Source organism: Echinops telfairi, unplaced genomic scaffold (assembly GCF_000313985.2).
Source record: "Echinops telfairi isolate 266 unplaced genomic scaffold, ASM31398v2 ScPeMD7_2565;HRSCAF=3150, whole genome shotgun sequence".
NCBI lineage: Eukaryota > Metazoa > Chordata > Mammalia > Afrosoricida > Tenrecidae > Echinops > Echinops telfairi.
Window position 1 is genome coordinate 8,256,517 of NW_022106463.1, and position 18,154 is coordinate 8,274,670.

The following is an 18,154-nucleotide window of genomic DNA, read 5'->3' on the forward strand; positions in this document are numbered from 1 at the left end:
AGGGCGCCAATGCCTCGGCATTAGAGAAAGAGATTGGTCCAGAGCAGTTTCCTGCCAACGAGCACTATTTCGGATTAGTCAATGTAAGTGTCCGTCGACGCTCGGGGCGGGAGTCGGCCGGAAGCCCCAGGAATGTGTTCATGGCTCCCTGGAAGAAAAGCCACGTTTGCTCACCATTCACCTTCAGAACCACGACGCTGGAGGTGGCCGTGGGGAGGCACCCCGACGATGGGCGGGAAGCAAAGGCTGCCCCAAGTCTGCAGGGCCCCAGAGCACGATCTAGCTCATAGGCCAAGGGGGTGTCCTAAGACATGTGTCAGATAGCTTAGCTCCGGGGAGCCCACGATTCCCTGAGATGATGTCAACGCCCCCGTCAGAAAGGGTCCGGGTGGATCGAACCATGGTAAAATACGATACTTGATCAGTTGACCTCCCTCTTGATCCAACCTGAATTATCTAGGCTCAAATATTTTTTATTGTTGCAAGAAAGAAATGTCTTTTCTGAATTTTTAAATATTGTTGGTGGTCTTTTCTTTCTTATCCTTTATTTTTATCTTGATATTATTGTTATTTTCTTTCTCTTTCATTTTGTTTTGTATTGCTTCTGTTAGGTTTCCTAGCTTATGAGGCACAGGAGGAGGGGATGTTTAGAGACAATGACTGAGGCAGTGGTTCAGCGGGGGAGGAAGGGGGACATTGGGGAGCACACCACAAATGTGCGAGAGGGGAGGGAGCTTTAGAACTGATTGTATATACAACTCTCTTTAAAAGCGATTTAACCATGAAAGTGTATAATATGTGAATATTAGGAAAGTTACTGCCAGTAGAGTACTAATAATCCAGACTTGACCACTGGTTACCACTGGGTGAAGGAGGAAGAGTTTTTGCTTAGGGGGCAGTGAGTCTGTGTTCATGGTGGTGGGATAATGTGGACAAGGGTATCAATAGTGATTGTACAACATGAAGCGTGTCATCATGGCACTGACTTATACATATAGATGAATTGGAGAATGTTGTGTTGTGTATAGTTTTGGCACAAAAATAATAATTTCACGAATAACAATGAGTACAACGAAGAAGAAAATGTTTTTAAAAATTGACTGGTGATGATGTAGAACTCCACCTGATATGATTGAACTATTGAATTGCATGACATGTGGATTAAGTGCCAATAAAACTGTTAAAAAGAAGTGTGTTGCGACCCTTGGGAGGCTTACCTCCTTCCAGTGAGGATTCCGTTTGCTCCTTGGGAATAACTCTCGTCCCCGTTTTAAACTCTGACTGTGCCTTGCCTTTCGCAAGTCATCGGACAATATTGTCGACCTGCTCTGTAATTGTAGTCCTTTATTTTATACCGGGGCACTCAGGTAGGGGGTATGCGGTGGATGTGTGAAAGTGTACACACACACACACACACACACACACACACACACACACACACACACACACACGAGAGGGCTTCAGCTAGCTCATGGAACGCACCCGTGATCTTGTCGTCCCCTGTCGATGCACCCTCTGGGAGCCCCTCGTCTGGTTAACGCAATGGTCTACTGCCACTCTGGTGTGCGGCCTTGTCTGTGTGACTTGGAGGTAAATTCGGGGTTTTCCTGAAACTCAACAGCCCCCTCCCCCAGTCCCTTCGCTGAGCTGGGGACGGATGCCATGGGCTGTTTAGACTGGAGTCTCCTCGTTTTCCGCTTGGAACATTCCTGCTGTGGGCAGTTTCTGGGCGATCCCCGCCTTGTCAGTGTGATCTCTCCCCTTGGTCTTTCTGAATTTCCTGCTCGCTGGTCATTGAAACAGACCGAGTCTCAGTTTTGTCCACCCCCACCCCCACCCTCCCATTTGATGGTCCATCTTTTGGATCTAAGTTTGAGATTCTTCCCCACCTTGTGTGCGTCCAGCTCCTTCCTGCACTTTTGATTTGAGAAGGGGAGGCAGGAGGCCTGACCCGCAGGTTTCCTGGGACAGAGCCCTTCTGGGAGCTGGCCGCCTGTGGTTCTAACCATTCGCCGAGCGTGTGGTGAGTGGCCGAGCCTGTGATCAGTTGCCAGCAGGCCCCAGCGCCGTGGTCCTACAAACCAAGCCGCACCACTGGTGGGAAGTCGATCCGATCCGGACTTCTAGCAACCCTCTCGGAGAGGGTAGAACTGCCTCATAGGGTTTCCAAGGCGACAGGTGTTTGCAGGAGCAGCCTGCCTGCCACGTGTTTCTGAGGAGCAGCTGTTGGCTTTGAACCACCAGCGACGCAGTGCTCTAACTACGGTGCCACTGGAGTTTCTTAGAGAGCCAACGCCCAACCACAACCAAATCCCTGCCATAGAGTGGATTCAGACTGAGGGCAACAGCACAGGGCCGGGTAGACCTGCTCCTGTGCGGTTCCGAGAATGTAATAACTCTTCATGGGAGTGGAGCACCTCCTCTTTCTCCCCATGAGAGGCTGGTGATTTCGAACTGCCGATCTTGCAGTCAGCAGCCCAACTCATAATCACAATGCCACCAGGGCTCCTTTCACAGCTACATTCCTTCTAACCTTGTCCTGCTTGGTTCCGCCCCTCAGCCGCACAGCGACGTCTCTTCCTTAGTAGAGAGCGTCTGCCTTGAGCACTGTGCTTCTTTCAGCAGCAAGAACGATGGCTGTACACACGGACCTCGCCTGTGTGTGGACGCACAGGAACCCCACTGGCCACATCTGGGGGAGAGATGATGTCTACGTCAGTCACTACCATCCGTCAAAAACAAGGCCAGGGGCCAGCTGCAGGGCAGACCATCAGTCACTCATACGCACGTCCAGGGTGACGCCGAAGAGAAGGAGGGCCAGCCTATAGCCTTGAGTAGATCGCACTGAGTTTGGAGATCATCGTCAGAAGAGTCCTACGCAGTGAAAGCTCCTGGTCTCTAAATCCAGTGGGATCTACTCAAGGCTGTAAGCTGCATCGTTATTTGCTTGGAAGACAACGACTTTGGGGATATTTTCGGTACAAGGCTTAAAAATTACTCCAGGGCAGTAATTTTGGGGTTCATAGCCTCGTGGCTCCAGAGAGTCTGGATCATTTGAGAATGTGACAGCATTTTCTGGAGTCCCCCTTCCACTCCCCACTGCCCCCCACCATCTGTCAGGATTCTTCTGTAGAACCTTTGATCATAATCTTCAGTCCTGGTAGCCGGGCACCCTCCAGTACTTGCAGTCTTCTGGCAAAGGGAGCAGTTGTCAGAGACCAGCAGACACACGCAGGGGCTGGGGGAAGATTCCCTTTGGGTCTCTTGCCCCAGTGGTTGTGTAACTGCGCCTGATAGTGTTGGGCGGCAGAGAAGGGAGGCTCTGAAGCCACTGGGAGCAGGCAGGCAGGAGAGCCTCTGGGGAAATAGCCCCCCCTCATCCCAGCGGTCGCTATGGTCAGTCGCATTCTTTGGAAACAGGTGATGTTACTCTGATAAAGTTGCCTTTTGAATCAGGTTGCCTTGTTATCCCCCTAATCATGTTTTCTGGGCAGGACTGCAAGCCGGAGCCTCTCAGACTTGATTGTAACAATCACGTGGTGCTCGGCGCGGAGACCGTCTGAATGAGTCGTGGAGCCAGAAGCGCTGGGCTGATTGTTGTTGGGGTTCGCTACAAAATGTAGGCACCCTTGAGTTTCCCGAGGAACCCCGCTGGCACAGTGGCTTAAGCGCTCAGCTGTGTCCCGAAGGCCAGTGTTTGAAAACACTCAGCTGCTCCGCAGCCACTGGCTTGTCTGGGAGCTGCCCTATAGGGTCAGGATCTGGCCTGTCCCTTCTTGTGGTGTTACTCTGTTCCCTGAGTCTGGGGAAAGCCTAGCGTTGTGCTTTGTTATCTTGTTTTGTAAGGCAAGTCTGGACCGTAGGACATGGGACAATAAAAACAATCTATTGTTAAAATAATTAAAACTGGGTTTGGGGTCTGATCACTCCCTTTAAAAGTTCCCCACCAACCTTGACACCCCCCCCCCCAGCCTTTAGTGTCCACTGATAGCTGTTGCCTGATTGTTTATGTACAAAGGCTTCCTGACTTTATTCGTTGGGAACGTTGTAAAACAAGTGTTTCCATCCACAGTTCGTGTAAAACCCACTGCTACCAGGTTGATTCCAAGTCAGAGGGGACTTTTCCATGGTTTCCGAGCCTCTAAGTTGCTCATCTTGTTATCTTGAGCAGCTAGAGGATCCAAACCATCTATGTTACAGTTCTCAGCCTCGTGCCTGACCCACGAGGGTTAAGTTATTATCTTAACCCATTGAGTTTCGAGATCATCGTCAGAAGAGACTGACGTAATAAATGCTCATGATCTCTAAATCCAGTGGGATCAACTCACGGCTGTAAGCTGCATCGTTGTTTGGTTGCAAGAAGACTTCGGGGATATTTTTGGTGCAAGGCTTAAAAATTACTCCAGGACTCCTGACCCACACATGCTCAGGACTCCTCCAACGATTTCTTTAGTGATCCTGAACTGTGGTTCTTGCAAGGAGCCAAACCTAACCCACGGCCGAGTCCATTCTGACTCGTCATGTCCCCGTGGGACAGCAGCAAGTCCTTACAGAGCAGACGGCCTCACCTCTCTCCTCCTGAGAGGCTGGGGGGTCAAGCCACCAACCCTGAGTTAGCAGCCCAGCGCTTAATCCACTCCTCTCACACATTAGTTTCCAGCCTCCGTGGGAACTCTTGGAGGGAGAGTTTTGTAGTTTAATGTCATTATTAATTCTTGGATTTTTATGTAGATATGTTTTAATGTGTTGCATTAAATCTTTTGGCTCTTGTACTCACACATAAATATACCCGTAATCTTGCATATTGCACATTTCCTGACCCAGACCATTTATCAGCCTCTATCTCCAAGGTCTCCCTGTCCCCCTTTTGAGGGGAAAGATATTTAGAGACCCCAGTCTACAAGCAGGAGGACGTGCTATTACGAGCTACTTCTGTGGGCTGGAACGTGAACACACGTGTACACACGCACACGCCCTTTCTCGCCCTCATACAATCATAGACACTAAGGTGTTTTTTAAGCACGAGTTCATACTCGTTTCCAATTTCACTTGACATTTTCTTACTTGCCTGATTTTTATTATTCTGTTTCTTTTCCTTCACACTCAAGGCCTTCATCTTGATGATGTTACCCAACTCCTTCTTGCTTTATTTACACTGTATCTATGGTCATTTCAATGCAATCATCAGTGTAGCTCATCGGTAGAGTTCTGCCAGTGTGACACCGAGAGTGCTGTGTCCCGTTTCTGTGTGCAGTTCCTGTGTTCTTGGACTGTGTCTCCCCCGAGTTAAACTGAAACACCGCTAACAACACTGGAAGGAGCTGTGACCTCAGCCTACGTTGTTTTAGGGTCCCTGCTGGTGCGATGAATGGGTTTGCCAGGCCAGCAGTTTGAAACCACCAGCCGCTCTGCAGGAGAAAGAGCAGGCTTTCCTCTGCCCTACCGATTGGGGTCTTGGAAGCCCACAGGGCAGGCTGCCCTCTGAACCGTCTCTACGATCAGAATAGACTCGACACCAGTGAGTTCGGCTTTCCTTGGGCTTGTGTAGTCACGACATCAACATGATCGTCAACATAAACACCAGGGTCACTTCTTTCTGTGGGTTTTCAGTTTTAGGGGTTGCTCCCCCCTTTCCTTTCCGATTTACCTAAATGTTTTTACACAGTTAGGGCTACGAAGGGAGCCCTTCATGACAAGATGCACTTCCAGGAGCCCCACGTCTAGTCTGGGTCCCTCGCCCCCTGCTGTTGCCCCAACAACTCATTCTTCTTTTCTGCTGGGGGTAGGGTAAGAGCAAATATACGTCTGTCTACGTATGGCAGGAACTTCAGAGTTTGTGGGAAAGTTTCATGATCTCTTTTTCACCTTACTTTTTTTTTTTACCTTTAAGGACGGAAGTTTACTTACCAACAGTCAGTCAAACTTTCAAACAGGAGGGAGCGGTCCAGAGACTGAGTCTCAGCCGCGTTGGGTGTCAAGCCCCGGCATTCTTGGCTTCCTCTGGAGTCTGATTTCCTGCCAGGACCCACACGTGTTCATGCGTGTTCATGTGTATGTGCACCCGCCATCATCCTTTAGTTCCAGTTTCTCACGAACTTTCCAAAGCCCCCTCGCGTGTATTTGACCATCTTGCCTGTGTCGGAAGGACTGTGCAGTGCCCAGCTTGTAACGCGAGCCCTGTGCCGGGCCTCCTGGTGCTTCTCAGCAGAAAGGAGCCGGCGTCAATGGGGAGGGAAAGGAAGGCAATACAGTGAACCCTTGTTTATCTCGATTAATCGGTTCTAGACCCTACTGTGATAAATGAAATTCCGCGAAGTAGGATTCCTTATTTGTAAATCAAATATTTTCGTAGTTAAAGCATAGAGGACATGAAAAAACACCTTTTAGTCACCATTACACTCATATTACCCAATTTATTAAACGAAAAAGGGAAAATACAGTAAAACATTTTGGACATTACAATAATCATTTATTGTTTATTATATTATTTATGGCATCAAGCGTGTACAGTATGAGCCAATCAGTAGCAGTAATGACAGAGCATGCGCTGTTACGCAAAAACCGTGATAGAGTGAAGCCGCGGAAGTCGAAGCGCGAAGTGGCGAGGGTTCACTGTACACATCTCCTAGATGCTGTCTGCTCTGCCGAGCCTCAACCCTGTGCTCCTGGCGGCCACCCAGGTGCAGCGCTGGGACGCTGGGAGGGAACCCACCCAGGACTTGGCTCCGCTCTGAGGGTGGTGCTGTCTGGCACTTCCGGCTAGACTTGGCTGTCACCTTGAGACATTTTTAATAGAACATTCTAACATATTAGAGGATCTTGTGATTTTTCTTTCTTTTCTTTTTTAACAGACAATTCCATCCACCCTTGTATTTTAATTTTTGAACTGTGGAGCATTAATAGTTAACTGTGTAGGATACTTAAAATGCTTAGGACACAACCCACATTTGATACAAATGCCTGAAGCAGACCCACTGCCAGTGAGTCCATCCCCAGCCGTGGCAGCCCCGTCGGTCTGGGGTGTCTGAGGACTGCATATCTTCGTGGGGGCAGGTGGCCTCACCTTCCTCCCGTGGAGCAGCTGGTGGGTGCTGTTAGCCTAACCCACAGCACCACTAGGGCGTCTTAGCGATAAGACCGGGAATTTTAAAAGAGAAGGAAGACGTGACATGGAGTCCTAGAGCTGAACCCATCTCCCGACTTAATGACACCCTCCTTTAAGTCATTTTTCATGAGGGCAAATGAGTTAGCTTGCGCTTCCCTTCCTGGTCAACCTGGGACCTCTTCCCCAAGCATCTGTTTAATGGCCAGCTTGCAGCCACAGAATGATGATTTCTCTGTCTCCCGGTTTGCTTGTTTGTTTCCAATGTGTGCGAGCATCGTAAGATGTCCCCGATCTTCTTCCCCATCTCCAGGGTACAGGGGACTTCCCCAGGTTCGAGAAGTGGGATGAAAAGATGGTGGAATTTCCCCGCACACGCCCAGAAGCTCCCTCCTACAGATGGAAATGCCCCACTTTAACCAGCCTTCCCCCCCCCTCCTTCCTTCTAGTTTGGGAATACCTGCTACTGCAACTCCGTCCTCCAAGCACTTTACTTCTGCCGCCCCTTCCGGGAGAAGGTCCTGGCCTACAAGAGTCAGCCTCGCAAGAAGGAGAGCCTGCTTACATGCCTGGCCGACCTCTTCCACAGCATAGCCACGCAGAAGAGAAAGGTTGGTGTGATACCGCCTAAGAAGTTCATAACGAGATTACGGAAAGAAAATGGTAATTCTTCTACTTCCTCACGTCTTGCTTCTGTCCGCCGCAGGGAGGGTTAGGTCCGAAGCCCGAACCCCACTGTCCTGGCAGGCACTGCTTCCGGCTCGGAGCAGCCACCCTGCAGGACAGTGTGGGACGCCGCTGCCCCTGCCCCTGCCCCTGCCCCAGGGGTTCCCACATTGCCTCGGCCTTTTCCCAAGGAGCAGCTGGTATCTTCAAACTGCTGACCTGCCTGATAGCAGCTCGGTGCTCAACCCACTGCACCACCAGGACTCCGAGGGTTAGCCAGAGCACCCACAGTCACAAAGGCCCAGGGCCACTGATGGTTGAGCCTCCCAGAAGGCTCAGCTCTGTGCAGTCGGTAGGCCATTGCCATGGTAACTACTGTGGGTGTGGTCAGCACCTGAAGTGCCCTAGGCAGAAACAGGGTCCCTGCACCAGGAGAGAGAGAGAGAGAAGGGAGGGAAGTAAGTACCATGGCTTTCTTTGAGGTGGGCCAATGAGCCATGCAGCAGTCTGCGGTTACAAAAGCACAACCAACAGGCACACAAACGCAGAAAAGCCGAAGCCCGCCATCATAGGTCCGTGTGACTCCAGCGACCGCAGGGAGCAGCTTCTCTCCCCTGTGAGACCGAAAACCAGACTCACTGCCAGCAAGTCCAAGCCCACTGCCAGGGGCCTGCAGGACAGGGCGGAGCTGCCCCGCGGGGGGTTGAGGCTGTGACTCTTCCCTGGAGCAGACAGCCTCTTCTTCCTCCCACCCCAGGGATAGCCAGGGAAAATGTGGTGTGCACAGACTTGCCGAGATTCCCAGCACGAGTCTCAGAAACCCTTTACGGGGCTGGTGCCTCCGAGTCGGAATTGCGTTGATGGCAGTGGGTTTGGTTTCGTGGTCAAGAGATCAAATGCCCACCCTGCTGCGGTTAACGTGGGAGCTGACTCTTCCGTCGAAAGTCTCAGTCTACACACCACGCCGGTGTGTGCTTGCTTGTTTCTTTGGAAGCTACGTGACCCCTACCATGGTCCATCTGACAGCAGCCCCGCAGGGCAGAGGGCCACCTGATGGCGCTCTCGGAGAACGGCCGGCGGGTTCTGGGTCTGGTGAGTAGGCGAGTGGTTAACCAGTGGGCTCCCGGGGCTCCTTCAGGGTGGACTCGGAGCTGAACCAGGGCACCTGCTGTGACCCGGGGAGATCAAGATGAAGATGGGACAGAAGGCCAGCCACCCCTGCGGGTCCTGCAGATAATCACTGACCAGCGAAACGTGGGCACAGAGCAGATAGACGTAGGCCGAGACTGCTTCCAGGAAACGTCACTGGGGTGGTAACTTCTGGGAGGATAGGCGGGTGGCAGGCTGGCCAGCGGGCCTCCCTTTTGTGCCTCGAGAATGTGCCACAGATGGACGACGCGCCTCGGCCAGTGAAGCGTCCGTCCGTGCAAAATGGCTGAGGAGCTACGGGCTGCTCTCGCTGCCCTGCCCCACCCACACCAGCCAGCCAGAACTTGTGATTTGGGAGTAACTGCTCCTTCAGGTCGGTACGAGACACCTGGAGCCTCCACAGGATGCAGACAGGGAGCTGAGAAGCGGGTGCTTTGAGCCTGCCCACAGGTCCCTGGGCCAAGGAGCCTGACCCTCCGCGGCTGAGAGGCCTGAGCCTGGGAAAGCCCCTGTGGAGCAGTTCACCTGTTCCCGCCAGCTGGGATCCAGGGCAGGAGAAACTAGCTGTGTTTTGTGAAGTGGTTTATGCTGCTGCCATGTGCTTTTTTACACGGGACCCTGCTGTGCGCATTCCGAATCCCTGCTGTCGCACTGACTGTCTTAGGCTTGTCACCGAGCTGCCCGCGCAGAAGCAGTGGTCCGTACAAAACGGTCCCATGACTGGAGTAACCGTTGTCTGGCTGACAAACAGTGGTTCAAATGTGGGTTCCTGCAGACACACCCGGGGCCGCTTCAGGTCCGCGTGGAACAGAACCAAGTGGCATCCTCTCGAAAGGCATCCACAGGCCCAGCAGCGGGCAGAAGCGAGGTCTTGTTGGAGTGCGCGCAATGGGCACGTCTGCTCTGTGCTGCCTGTCCCCCTGAGCGGGTGGTTGGGGTCCCTCCTCCTGTTTTGTTAAAGGCGTCCTGCGAACTGCTGGACATGAAGACTCTACGGGGTCCGCGTCGTCACGTGCCGTGGCCGTCTTGTCTCTCGCTGCTGGTCTTCACTGGGGTGGGATGGCCATACAGACAGAGTTCCTTAGGGTTTACGTGGGGCTTCTGGCTTGGTCTGTGTGTGTTCTGCATGGAAACCACAACAACAGCAGCAGGGCATGCTGACGATCTTTGAGCGCAGACAATGTTGTGTTCTAGGCCACTGTAATTCTCTCAGTAACTCCTTGAGGCCGATCTTATTCTCAGCCCGTGATTCCAACCCAGACCGGTGGCGCAGGAAGGCCCACGCAGCCTTACGTAGGAGCTGCTTTTAAAGAAGCTTTTGCTGGCAACCCTAGTAGGAACACTCCCTCTTGTTTTTCCTGCTTTACTTCCCAAAAAGTAGTTTCACTGATGTTGGCTTACTCTTATAATCACCTTGCAAAGGAAGAGAAAAACCAACCTGATTGTCCCTGTGGGAGAAACCAGGACTTCTGATTACCATACAGTGGAAGCTATTCCCTTGTGTTCTCTTAACCCTTTGGACTTCTTTTTCTATAAATTGTGGATTTCCAGCGCTTTGCTGCTTTGTGCTATTTTCTTTCATATGTATGTTGAAGACCAGTTTTCAGTTAGCTTTGTGATTTCTAGTGCTTAGGCCTTAAGCATATGCAGTTGTATTGTAGTTTGTCTAAAGTGTCATTTATTTTGTTCCATTTCTCCTTAGAAAGGCTTCCCCTAAATTCTCTTCTGAATTTAAAAAGTAGTAACCGTACTCTTTCTAGAATTTAAATGTACATGAAGGTGCTAAAAATAAAAATTTTCTAAGGAGGTAATTTTTCTCGGTGAGTTGTACTAGAGAACCTGCTGCTGTGTGGAGCTTCTCGTTTAATTAGTGAGCTCATACGGCTGCTGGCTTCCTGCTGTGGCGAATCCACCTCTGTTGCTTTCTCTCGGGGGACTTCACCCCTCTCGCCCGGCCTCCTCACTAGTGACAGTCAGTCCCACAGACCTGTTTGGGGACCAAACCAGACCCTACTCTGAAGTCCCAACGCTTCAGCCACAGCAGTAACCGGCGCTGCTCTCCACGTTAACCCAGGGTGTCGCTAGCACCTGCGCGCGTTGTGTGAGCACCTAAAGACCACGATAAAAGACTTCTCCATGCTGTCACTCTGTCTTACCCCCTAAGTACGTGCCCACGCACAACGAGCCCTGGCATCGTGAGCTAATAGAAAGGCCCTGGACTGGGGTGGGGGCTCACGGCTAGTAAGAACAGCAGGAACACAAACTGGGGATGAGCACGTTCTTTGCTTGACAAACGGTTTCTGTCCTATGTGTTTCCTGTGCATCAGCATCCCCTCGGGGAACTTTGAGCCCCACACCAAACCCCAAGGTTCCCGGCCTCGCCTCGATCTGCCCAGTCCCAGCCTGTGGGGATGGAGCAGCCAGCCAGGCATTGGCAAGAGGTCGACAGCAGACATTTTGCTTTTTAAACTTGCCAGCCTGCAATGTTTGTGTGATAACAGATTCAGGGAGCTAAGAAAAATTAAGGTTTCCTACCCCAGGTGGCTACCAGGGATATTGTTTGCTCCCTTTTAATGGATTAGTTTGCATTGTTTGTTCATGGTCTTTAAACATTTATTTTAATTTACTTATTTCTCCAAACCATTTGTGGTAGTTACATAATCTGTTGTCAATTTGAGACTAAAGAGGGAAGGGGGGGTGGAGTGTAGACTGTCAATCAGTTCGCAGCTTGATGACCTCATTTGGAGGCGCTGCAGAGATAAATAGCTCGCTGGAGGCAGGACACACACTTACTCCCAGTGAGGCATTCCTGTGGAGGAGACATATGGAGCTACGCTAGAGCCCTGGAGGTGGAGGAGCCACATGGAGAGACTGCTGCCAGCGCAGGATCCACAAGACCTTCCACCCACTGGCCTGTGATCTTCCTGCATTTGGCATCATTGCATGTGTTTCCTGAGTCTGAAGAGGAATTTTTAGGCTGGTATCGGACATATGGGCTAATATCAGACTCATGGACTTGATCTGGACTGGGCTGGGATGTTTTCTCAATTTACAATTGCTCTTTTATGTAAAATTCTTTCTTATACACATATGATTGTCTGTGAATTTGTTTCTCTAGTTAACCCGGACTAGCACACCATTTTATTAGGAGCTAATCCAGACATCATACCATTCCACAGTTCAATCCCGTCAGGCCGTATTGCACAACTGCTACCAAAATCGGTTTCAGAACATTCTCTTCTCGAACTCCTTGATCGCGGCTCCCCCAGGGAACTCTTATTCTAGTCGTTGTCTCTATAGGTTTGTCAGTCCTGGGTTTCCTACACCGAAAAACTGTTGATGTTCTGGTAGACATCCTCATTCACCCCAACTCCCCCGCCCCTCACATTCAGCCAGAACTTTTTAGGTGTGAAAGTCCTGTGGGTCTTGCCCATTGCCTGTCTGTAATACAGCAAACACCTGGACTCAGTTGTGACAGGGTACCAGATTGTGCTTTTTAAAACATGTTTGTCGTTTGTGTGGCGTTAGTGATTCTGATCTAATTATCCAGGGGCGTTGTTATCCTTTTCAGAGCTTTTTGACAACTACATGCAGCAAGATGCCCACGAATTCTTAAATTATCTACTCAACACAATCGCCGATATTTTGCAAGAAGAAAGAAAGCAGGAGAAGCAAAATGGCCGCCTGCCCAACGGGCACCCGGACCGCGAGAACAACAGTGGCGCAGCAGACCCCACGTGGGTCCACGAGATCTTTCAGGGAACATTGACGAATGAGACCAGGTGTCTTACTTGTGAAACCGTAAGTACGGCGGGCGGCACGTGCTGGTGCAGGGGAAGCGTGGGGTGTGATGTGCGGCGCCCTCCGTGCGCGGGAGAGGCTTGGGGGTTGTCGTTTGTAGGTGCGACCCCCATGGGGCGGGTGTCCCACGCCCCCCACACACACACCACACTCCCACGGACAGGGCGCCCACGTGTCCTGCATCACGAGGAGCACCTTGTTTGCAGGCGAGCGCTTTGTGTTTGAAATGAATCTCAGTAAAGTTACCTGTGGGCCATGAACACCTGAGGTAACGAAAAGCTACTTAATAGACGTTGGAAAACTGGGGTGTAGTTTTTTTCCTGTTGAGGCCAGAGAGCTGCGGCGTGGGACTTGCGTGCCTCGGTGAAGCTCACTGGAGCTTGATGGCCCAGGCGATGTGTGGATTTCTCTTTCTTCTCCCACAATGCCCTTTGCTGTTTATCGCGGGGAGAAGAGGGACCGCGTCTTGCCCATAGGCGAGGAGGAGAACATATGTGCGTGTTGGATGATTTGTAGAGAGGAGCCGAGGGGCAGTTGGCTGTGTGTGTGTCTGGGGTGGGGGTGGGGGGCGGTCAGATAGCCTAGTACTCCTGTGTGTATGTTTCGCATGCTAGCTGATTGTCACGTAAGGAACCAAAGATCGGACCAGCGCTTATTGACGCGAGTACCTGTCCATCTGTCAGTGGAGCCGGTGGCGTCTCCCTCTTCTCCCCACCTGAGTACAGTCGGCCGTTGGCTTGACCTCGTGCCACGTTGTCATGGTGGAGTGTTGTTGGTTTGGTTCCGGCTCCCGGCAGACCCCCACACAGCAGACCCCACGCTGCCACTCCTGCCTCCCGCTGGGGGGCTGCCGTGCTCCAGCCCGTTGTTGCAGCCCTGATGTCGATCCAGCTGGTCGCGGGCCTTCGTCCCTCCCATGTCTCTCTGTGTTACCGAACAAATGCCCATCTCTGGGGATGGACGGTTCTCCTGGCAACACATCAATCAGCCTATGAGACAGAATGTCGCCATCCTCCCCTCCCCAGAGCCACCCCCTTCGTCCAGGACGGGCTTCCCTGCTCCCCTGCAGGCGGGTGTGTTTGGCGCTCAGTGCTCCTCCTCGCCGGCTCGTTCTCACAGATTCATCAGTTATCTCGGCGTCTTCTTCAGCCGCCGTGCAGCCTCCACATGTGTGTGAGGCGATGGACCAGACCACGGCTTGGGTCGGCCGGCCCTCAGCCCTTAGAGTTGTATCTTTGCTTATTAACACTTTGCAGTTGATTTTCCCAGGGCGGTATGTCTTTTATTTCCTTGGCTGACAATTCCATGAGCTGTGTTCATGGACACCAGGAAAAGGGAGGCTCTGATGACTTCAGCCCTCTCTGTTTATCACAATGCCGTCATGGCCCGTGGGCGGTTTTTGTTTTCTGTATGCAGAGTTAGAACCTCGCTCCCCGTGAGCTTGGTGTGTCACCTGCATATCTGGGCTGGCTCATCAGCCTTTGTGGGGTCTGATGCTGCGTGCTTGTGTGGTGGCTTATGGCACTGACGTAGGCTGGGAATGCAGCCCCTGTTCTGCTCATGGTGGCCGTGTTGGGTGGGGTGACGTGCTCTCCTGCCTGGCGCAGACTGGGCTCTGGCAGCAGGAACCCTGCGTGGCTGTGTGGCGCCTCTCGCTGTATCCCATCTGGGGCAGGCCCCTGGGTCTCGCTGCCCCTGGGCTTGAGCCTGGCGTGCACCATCAGTTCATGCCCCATCTCCCCACTTATGAGTTGATGCCACGTCTTCCCTGTGCCTCGCTGACAGCCTGCAGGGAGAACACACACAGCCACCGCTCCAGTGTGGCCTCAGGGATGCTGTACAACTGCCCCCTCGGGCACCCAAAGCATCGAGCGGATTGTCATGTCTTTCCCCTGTGGTGCTTTCCAACCACCACCACCTGCCTAGCAGCTGGGCACTTTCGCTGCTACAGTACCGGGCTGCCATACCACCGTGCCGGCACTCTGCTGCAAAGCAGCGCATCCCCTGAGAGTGAGCTCTGCGGGCGACTTTGCAGGATCCTTCTTTGCAACAATGGTTTTAGGTGCCTGACCTGCCTAACCTCAGGTCACTTTCTCACGGTTCCAGAGGAGGGGAGTCCAAACTCAGACCGGCGCTCCAGGGTCAGGCTTGTGTTTTCCCGGGGCCCTGGAGGAAGGTCTCTCTCTGCCTCTCTCCTGATCCTGCCCCTCGGGGATCTTCCCTTGGCATGGCATGTCCCCTCCTCCGCCCCGCTCCTCTGTCAGCTGCCTTCCTGAGTACTCTGTCCCTTTCGTGCCTCGGAAGCGATGGACCAGACACAGCCGGCACTGAGCCTGTCTGGAGCACGGCACAGCAAAACCATCCCAAATGCGGGCACAGCCACGACAATGCCAGTCCCACCTGCTGCCACCCATCAGTCCCTACCCTACCTATGTTTCCCTCCAGAGGAGAGGAGAGATTGTAAGTCTTTACAGGAGCAAACAGCCTTGTCTCTCTTCTGAGGGTGGGCTGGTGGGTTTGAATCTCCAGCCCCAGGTCTAACCCCCAGGGTCCCCGGGGCTCCTTAACCGTGGGTCAGGACTTAGAGCACATGCTTTGGGGAGCAGAACCCTGGTGGCACAGCAGGATACAGCCTGCTGCTAACCACAAAGTCAGTAGCTCAAAACCACCAGCCACTTTGTAGACAAAAGGTGAGGTTTCTTACTCGCATAAAGAGTTACAGTCTCACTTTCCGCCGACCATTCCACTTGGAGGAGGGCCGTAGGTAGCCCTGGCGCCCAGCCTGAATGGCACTTCCACAAGGACTGGCAGCAGCATGTATCCACGTGGTTCAGCCAACCAGCATAGAAGATCCGCAGGCGCAAGGCCGGACAAGCTAAAGCCCGCTGCATCGCCCCACGGCCCAAGGCTGGCCCATCATGTGCTGTCCCACGATGTGCTATCACACCAAAGTCCATACTGGCCTGGGCTTCAGCCTGGAAGAGCTGAGGGTGGCTGACATCCACAAGAAGGTGGCCTGGACCATCAGCATCTCTGTGGACCCCCGGAGGCGGAACAAGTCCACCGAGTCCCTGCAGGCCAATGTGCAGTGGCTGAAGGAGTGCCGCTCCAAGCCCATCCTCCTCCCCAGGAAGCCCTCAGCCCCCAGGAAAGGACATAGCTCTGCGGAGGAACTCAAACTGGCCACGCAGCTTCCTGGACCTGTGATGCCCATCTGAAATGTCTGCGAGAAGGAGGAAGCCCGGGTTGTCGTGCAAGAAGAGCAGGACTTCAAGGCTTTTGCCCGAGTGCGCATGGCCCGCACCTTCGCCCGGCTCTCTGGCATCCGAGCGAAGAGGGCCAAGGAGGCTGCAGAGCAAGATATGGAGAAGTAGGGTTGTGTCTGTCAGGGCCTTTAATAAACACTTCCTCCCCCCCCCTCCCCACCCCCCACGCCAAAAAAAAAAAAAGAGTTACAGTCTCAGAAACCCCTCAAGGGCAGTTCTGCCCTGGCCCGTAGGGTTGCTGTGGGTTGGAATTCACTCGATGGTAGTGAGCTTGCTTTGGTTTTATTTGGGGGAACATGGTTCACCCCATAGCCTAGTCACTGGGAAAGAAGGTGCTTAGCAAGAAAGACAAATGCTTGACAGATGTTTGGAAGAACAACACAGCCCATTGATGGACAGCATCAACTAACTATGCATGTCCGGACAGAAACTAATGAGAACAAGGTGTCAGTTTGTTTGAAGCAACTGGGTGGTTGTGATGGGGGCAGCCAGCCCCAACCCAATGAAAACTCCACCAATGGCTGACCACGCACGGAGCTGCAGCACTTGCAAAGCGACCCCTGTCAAGAGTGTAATTTCAGATAAGGAAGGGCATGACGCCAGCTAACCAATAAACTTCCCTTATCCTTATATATTTTAGCCCTTATTAGGTCCAGCAAGAGAGGGGCATCTGAGTTCTAAGGCACCCCAGTGGCACTGTTGGGTTAATGTTGGGCTGTTCACCACAAGGCCAGCAGTTCAAACCCAACAGCTGCTCCGAGGGGGGAAAAGGGGGCCGCCTGCTCCCATAAAGATTCACACTCTCGAAAACCCAAAAGAGGGTTGCTGTGAGCGCGTGGGTCTTGGTGTGACCTTTGTTGTGGAATTTGGTCTGTGTTCAAGGGTGTCAGAATATTCGCAGTTGAGCCTCGTCGTATTTTCCGGAAGAGACGGGCCTCGTGCTGAAACGCGCAGTGGGTGAGAAGGGGAAGAAGAGAAAGGTAGGCGTGGGAAGCTATGTGGAGGCCCCAGACATTGCTGAGGGCTTTGATAAGTGTGTGATACTGGACAGGCGGGGCAGGAAGCACAGGTGGGGAGAGTGTTTGGAGAGAACCTACTACCAGTCCTTCTGGCTCCCAGAGCACAACTGGGCGTTGCTCTGATTTATACCAGGTGGATTCCGGCCATCCGACCCACCCTCCAGGGGGTCAGCTTGTGGCCTGCACTGTACACGCACAGTCTGCCCAAAGTCAAGGGTATGGACTGAGACTCCTTCTCAAAGTCTCAGCCTCCATCCGGCAGGTTTAGTCAATAACCATTCGGGCTAACCGCATTGATCCACCAAAGCTGGAGGGATGAGCATTTCTCGAGTGAATCTGTCTCTCTGTTGAAGCCTGTCTGTCTCTAGCTGTGTATACACCCTTTTTTTTAATGCTTTTATTGGGGGCTCTTGCTTCCTTATCACAATCTATACATTCATCCAGTGTGTCAAGCACATTTGCACATATGCTGCCGTCATCATTTTCAAAGCATTCTCTTCCCACTTGAGCCCCTGATATCAGCTCCCCATTTCTTCCTTCTTCCTTCCCTGCTCGCCCTCCCTCACAAACCCTTGATAAGTTATAGATTATTATTTTCATATCTTACATTGCCCTCCGTTCCACTTTTCCATTGTTCGTCCCCCTGGGTGGGGGTTATAATTGATCCTTGTGATCGATCTTTCTCCCCCTATCCTCCCCTAATCCTCCTGCTATCTTTTCTCTCCTTATTGGCCCTGAGGGGTTTATCTATCCTCGATTCCCTGTGTTGTGGGCTCTTAACTGTAGCAGTGTGCATGCTCTGGTCTAATCCGATTTGTAAGGTAAAATTGAGGCTATGATAGTGCGGTGAAGGAAGCACCAAAGAACTAGAGGAAAGTTGTGTGTTTCATCGGTGCTATACTGCCCCCTGACTGGCTCATCTCTTCCCTGTGATCCTCTATGAGGGGATGTCCAGTTGTCTACAGATGGGCTTTGGGTCTCCACTCCATGCCCCCCATCCCCCCATTCACATTGGGTATGATTTTGTTCTGGGTCTTAGATGCTTGATGCATGATCCCATCAGCATCTCATGATCACACAGGCTGGTGTGCTTCTTCCATGTGGGCTTTGTTGCTTCTGAGCTAGATGGCTGCTTGTTTATCTTCAAGCCT

The 18,154-nt window shown here is 52.3% G+C and overlaps 1 protein-coding gene and 1 pseudogene across 1 annotated transcript in view; both read left to right on the forward strand.

Moving 5' to 3' along the window:
• Nucleotides 1-7,569: 7,569 nt before the first annotated feature.
• The window catches only part of USP12 (ubiquitin specific peptidase 12), a 23,830-nt gene continuing 13,245 nt past the window's right edge, over nucleotides 7,570-18,154 (forward strand). The window contains exons 1-2 of the mRNA XM_045294013.1: nucleotides 7,570-7,713; nucleotides 12,489-12,718. Of these exons, the coding sequence (XP_045149948.1) occupies nucleotides 7,668-7,713; nucleotides 12,489-12,718 (276 nt within the window). The 5' untranslated portion in view covers nucleotides 7,570-7,667. The remainder of the gene's footprint in view (nucleotides 7,714-12,488; nucleotides 12,719-18,154) is intronic.
• LOC105979753 lies at nucleotides 13,143-16,102 on the forward strand (annotated as a pseudogene).